The 5743-nt window shown below is 41.0% G+C and overlaps 1 protein-coding gene across 1 annotated transcript; it reads right to left on the reverse strand.

Moving 5' to 3' along the window:
* Nucleotides 1-348: 348 nt before the first annotated feature.
* On the reverse strand, nt 349-5405 carry myl13 (myosin, light chain 13). Its single transcript, XM_077217336.1, has 7 exons — nt 5206-5405; nt 2923-2950; nt 2137-2286; nt 1878-2051; nt 1083-1160; nt 715-747; nt 349-572 (listed from the first exon to the last, which is right to left on the reverse strand). Exons 1-6 carry the CDS (start codon nt 5305-5307, stop codon nt 719-721), a joined length of 561 nt encoding a protein of 186 aa, XP_077073451.1. The 5' UTR covers nt 5308-5405; the 3' UTR covers nt 349-572; nt 715-718.
* Between the last annotated feature and the right edge of the window lie 338 nt (nt 5406-5743).

Genomic DNA, 5743 nt, shown 5'->3' on the forward strand with positions numbered 1-5743 from the left:
TGTGAAGATCATCAGTTTTGATCATCAATCCATGTGCATTTAGTTATTGTGCAAATTGTAGGCAATTCTTACTTTATTATACACATGTGCCAAAACACACACAATTTGCTTAAATAATAAATTAAAATCTGATGTGAACAGGAATCTAATTGTTCAGATATCTGAACTTGTTGTTTTGAGAGAAAAAAAGTCTAATTCGAGAGTTGAGCCAAATATTGAGAAAAACTAATAAAATAATATCAAAGCAACCCATTTCATTACTTCCACAGCACAGACATTCAATACAAGAGATTAAGATTTCCAGGAACAGTGAAATGAAAAGGATTCAGAAAAAGAGAGAGGAGTCTGTTTAAACCAAGCATGACATTTAATAAACGTGTTTGTATTCACAAAAAGACCAGGTGTGATGTGTTTCGGCATAACAGACGGAGGAGCCGTACAAAAAGAAGTGTTTGAGAGACAGACAGTAGATCCTCGGAGGAAAACTCCTGCATGGGCTTTCATTTACAAAAGAACAACGACGAAATAACATTGGCATTATTCTGGATCCTCAACTGAAGTGTCTTGATCATCTGAAAAATAGTGGGACAAATCTACAATCAACATTAATACTGACTGCACATGCAGGATTTACAGGGTGAAATGACTTGAATTAAACACAAAACTTCACAGAAATGCACTCGAGATGAAGTTAAAACGGGTGATTTCTCATACCTGTTCAGCCAGCCATGATGTGCTTTACAAAAGCTGTGGGGAAAAGACCAGATCGAAATCAATACCCTGTGCTAATGCATGTTTAGTCTACACTATTCTGAACACACAATTTTCTGCCTTAGTCATGTGAGCATAGGTTTCATTTAATGGGAGAACAATTTAGACACATCCAAAGTTATCCTTGATAACTTAGTTTAATAGACCATATTGTCATAGATGTGTCAACACTACCATCTAGAGGCGAGGAACATATAGGTTTTCATTCATAGACATAAAAGTTATCGGTCTATTGATAACAGATGTTGATCTATAAAGTAAAGTGCATGACATACTGAAGGAAAGAGTTGTAAAAGTGTGTAGAAAGTCACCTTCGTAGTTTATACAGCCGTTAGCATCCTCCTGTCCAGCCATCAGCTGCTCAACCTCATCTTCCTTCATCTTCTCACCTGGACACACACACACACACACACACACACACACACACACACACACAGACACACACACACACACACACACACACACACACACACACACACACACACACACGCACGCACGCACGCACGCACGCACACACACACGCACGCACGCGCGCACACACGCATACACACACGCGCACACACACACAGACAGTTTCTCTCAGAGATATGCGTGTAATTTTAGCAAAGAAAAAAAATTTAAGTAGAAAAACTGAAATATAAGTTTCTAATTTAAAACAATATATTGTGATGACAAATAAATAAGACAAGAAAATATTTTGTTGATTTCAAAGTGAGATAAAACCTAATGAAAAGGCTAAAAATGTTTTGCCAACATTAAGTAAAAAAAAACATTATTTCTAAATGTTCTCTGAACGTTCAAAACATTTTTTAAAATGTTTTAAAAACGTTTCTCTTGGTTATGTGAACGTTAAGTGAACATTCCATTTCATCATTCTTCAAACATCATTGGAACGTTACTTTTGAATGTTCTCAGAACGTTCCGAAAACAAGTTTGTTACATTTAAAAAACGTTAGAAGAACGTTCATCTAAAACTTTCTATGAATGATGCAGCCTATACATTGCAGAACGTCAGTCCATAACATTGAAATGACTTAATTGCCCGAAGGTTCCCTGTTATACTTTGCAGCTGCTAGAGGAATAGTGCGGTTTCTAATGAAGCTCACCCAGAGTAGCGAGGACGTGTCTGAGTTCAGCGCCCATCACTGTCCCGTTTCCCTCTTTGTCGAACACCCTCAGGCCCTCAACGAAGTCCTCAAAGGTTCCGCGGTCTTTGGCCTTGCAGATGTGTTGATGGATGGGCAGAAACTGGTCGAAATCCAGCATCTTCACCTGCATGTCTGACAACAGAACAGCCAGATGTGTTTACCATGGCCAGGTGTGTGATCTGCGAGTGGAGAGTGTGTGTTCTCCTGGGGGTCTCACCTTCAGCTTTGGGTTTGCCTAAGACGTACATAACCTCAGCATTGGTGGGGTTCTGGCCCAAGGCCCGGATCAGGTCTCCACACTGAGCGAAGGTGATCTTCATCTCGTTGGTTGGTGTCCTGTCGAACAGCTGGAACGCATCCTTGAAATCTGGAAAACACAGTGGGACATGATCCGTTTCTGAGGCTTCAGCTCACGGGACACTTGCCGTGTTTTTTATTGCCTTTTCCCCCATCACATATCTTCGTAACCGTCATAAATTAGGTCTCATTTGAAAGCTTAAACACTCAAGATTCATCCTGTGAAAACTGTTAAAATTGGTCATTGCTTTATCATGAAAACGGTACTTTAAAAATTATAGTGGCTCAATTTTTAGGATATTAACATCAAATTTGGAACAAAACTTTTTTTGATTTTCAAGCAATTTTACAGACCAAATTATTTTGTAAAATACATATTTAGTATAAATGTTCAGTACATTTGCTTAAACTTCTATAACTTTTTATAGAGCTCTATAGCTCTCTGACTGTTTGCAGTGGTTGTTACAGCAATTATTCTGAACTTCATTGTTCAATATTTTGTCTTTTCCCCCCATTTAAAATATTTAAACATCCTTTAAAAGAAAAGCATTTACTTGAAAGAGAATTGTAAGAGTTGGGAGAATGTATTTTTAATAACATTTCAGAAAATAGTTTTTTCCCCCCTTGTGTCGATATTCAGAATCAGCAACATGCTTAAACAAGATACATTAAATAAATGTAAAATTTTTACAGAAATCTGCCTTACCCTCGAGCTGCTCAGCAGTGAATTCAAGCTGCCAAGAAAGAAAAACAGAAATCAAATAACGAACAATCATACAAAAGCCTGAAGTTGAATCAATAACATTGAAGGTCCTCAGCGGGTCAGATGTCGGAGATGTGATTATTAATGCTCGCTGGTATTTGTCCTTCAGGACACGGCTGTCAGATGTCTCTGGAAACTCAAGCTCAATCCCGTTTGTCCTGTGACTCATTGTCCAAAAGAATCTATGAGCAGCCTTGAGCCAGAAGGAGCGTGTGGCCCTGTCTCGTTCACCCGACACCACTATTGTCAAACAGCCATCAGTGATTGAAGACTGCGAACACATGACACTGGCAAGATGCTCTTTACGGCCTTAGGAAATGGAAACATGCCGAAAGATGAGCCCTAGTGAGGAAACAGCTAGGATACCACGACCTAACACTGCAACTACAGATGCAAAGGCGTAATTTTGTATTTGGTCCTGCCAGACATCAGTGAAAAGATGCCAATAAAAGCCTTTGCATCTGATTTGTCTGAATTCACTGAATAACGGTAAAGCCCACTGAGGCATAACCAATCCCGGAACAACGCCACTGGATGCAGGAAATTATACTGTGAATGATTATTCTCGGGAATCAGAGCTCATTAGAAATGTGTTGTATTCGGTGTACATGCTTGCTTTATGTCCTTAACTGAAGCTGTATATGGATGTGAAACTGCTTGAGAATTCACAATGCCGTGGAGTTTGGGTGGTCCGGTCTGGGCCAGCGTAATCAGGATCACATTGTGTGGCCCAAACCTCAATGGTTTGGAGCATAAATTATGGCTTCGCAACCTCAACATTTCAGACTATGGAAATGTGGTGTAGAGTGGCGATGTTGACCACTAAAATCTCTTTTGTTGTCGGAAACTCTTCTCAAAATTTCCACCATTTCACTGGCAAAAATGAAATATCACTTGACCTGCACAGAAAGCGATATGCCATTGGGTTTTACAGATGATATGTTTGAGAGCATTGTATTTATAAGCTTAAATATGTGTAACTAATGCGAGTTGCTAAAAGATTTAGGTGTGGGAAAGAGGTTCTCTAAAATATATTAGTGCAAATGGTTTCTCAAGTCAATTCTGAGCTCTGCATATTAAACAAGCATGTACACAACACACGGCCAAATACAGCTGGATGTGTCATTTATAGACGCTTAGCCAAAGGAATTCCTCCATTACTCAACAGCAGGTTGTACTTTTGGACGCACTACCCACTGTTCTTCAAATAGTGCATGGACTATAAAGAAACCTGCGGTTATCTTTGTGAGAAGGCAACATTTGATCTCAGGAAATTCAATACAGGGGAAACTTTTGTGCTCCCTAATCTAGAATGAGTAAGGGAACGTTTGCACCACAACGATATGCTTGAAACGGAGAAGTTTTCCCTTTGAGACGACACCATTATCAAAACGATCCCCGTTCACTCAGATCCCCGCTAAAAACGCTGTATTCTGCTGCCAGGCCAGTAGACGGCGATGAAACACTGTAGACTGAACAAGTAATGCACTTTGAAACCCGTTTTCAAAACTTTGCGTTTTCAGGCCCCCAAAACGCTGTTGTCGCGTAAACGAACCGCCTAAAAAGTTTTACATTTTTGGTTGAAAACGGTGTCGAGTAAACAGCCCCTAAAACTCTATGAAGAGAACGTGCCTTAAAGTCTTACAGCAGATCAGAGGCAGCAGGAGTGATAGCAATCATTTTCATGTTTCTCACCATAGTTAATAGGGAAACAGAAGAATGATAAGACTCAGGGGCCGTTAAAACGACACCGTTTTCAAATAAAAACGTAAAACTTTTTATGCGTTTTGGCCGTATGTTTACACAACAACAGCGTGTTGGGAGCCTGAAAACATAAACCTTTGAAAACGTGTTTCAAAGTGCAAGATTTTGAAAACGGTCTCTGTGTAAACAACAAAAACGTGATCTCTGAAGATGATGATGTCATGCACATGCGTATTACGTGTTCAGTCTATAGTGTTTCATCTCCACCTATTGGTCTGGCGGCAAAAAACAGCGTTTTTAGTCGTTTTTACGGATCTGTGTGAATGGGGATCGTTTTGACATTAATGTCGTCTGCACGCGGAAAAAATCAGAGGCAAACCCACGTGTAAACGTACCCAACCTAGACACCATATTCAGTTTGATAGGAATGAAAATGCAAACCCGCTCAATAAAGTGTCCGAATGTGTCAGTGGTTTGGCACCGGAGCGCTCGGCTGCTGGCTCGTGGAGATGTGTGGTATACCTGGACTTCTGCGGGGTTAAACTCCGGCACCTTGGGCGGCTCGGGCTCCGGGGGCTTGGGGGCCGCGACTGGCTTGGGCTCTTCCTTCTTCTTGGGGGCCATGCTGATGTTCACGGAGCCACACAGAGACAGCACACGCTGGGACACACTCTGGGTACAGGACTGGGGAACGGGCCAGCCTTTATCCTCCCCCAACAGGTGAGGCCGGCCCTCTTCTGTCCCGGGATGGTGCCAAACACACAGAGGAAGGCCGTAAAAGGACAAGCGCTAATGCTTCTATTTGAGACACATTGTTCTCTCACAATAGACTCTCCCGTCCATCTGTACAGGGCCACAGAGACTCCAGTTTGACAGCATACAGAGAAATGCATGGATTTTGGTCGTCTTCACACTGTAAAACAAAGACGAGCCACAGTGAGAGACATGATTTTACCGCACTGTAAAACATGATAGTCATTTTAATGGTAAAAAACGGTTAATTGGTTAACATAAAGTTTCGGTCCCATACGGTGAATAACTGTGATAGATCTAACCATAG

This window comes from Siphateles boraxobius, unplaced genomic scaffold, assembly GCF_051911475.1.
Source record: "Siphateles boraxobius isolate OS27281-9 unplaced genomic scaffold, OSU_SipBor_1 72, whole genome shotgun sequence".
NCBI classification, from domain to species: domain Eukaryota; kingdom Metazoa; phylum Chordata; class Actinopteri; order Cypriniformes; family Leuciscidae; genus Siphateles; species Siphateles boraxobius.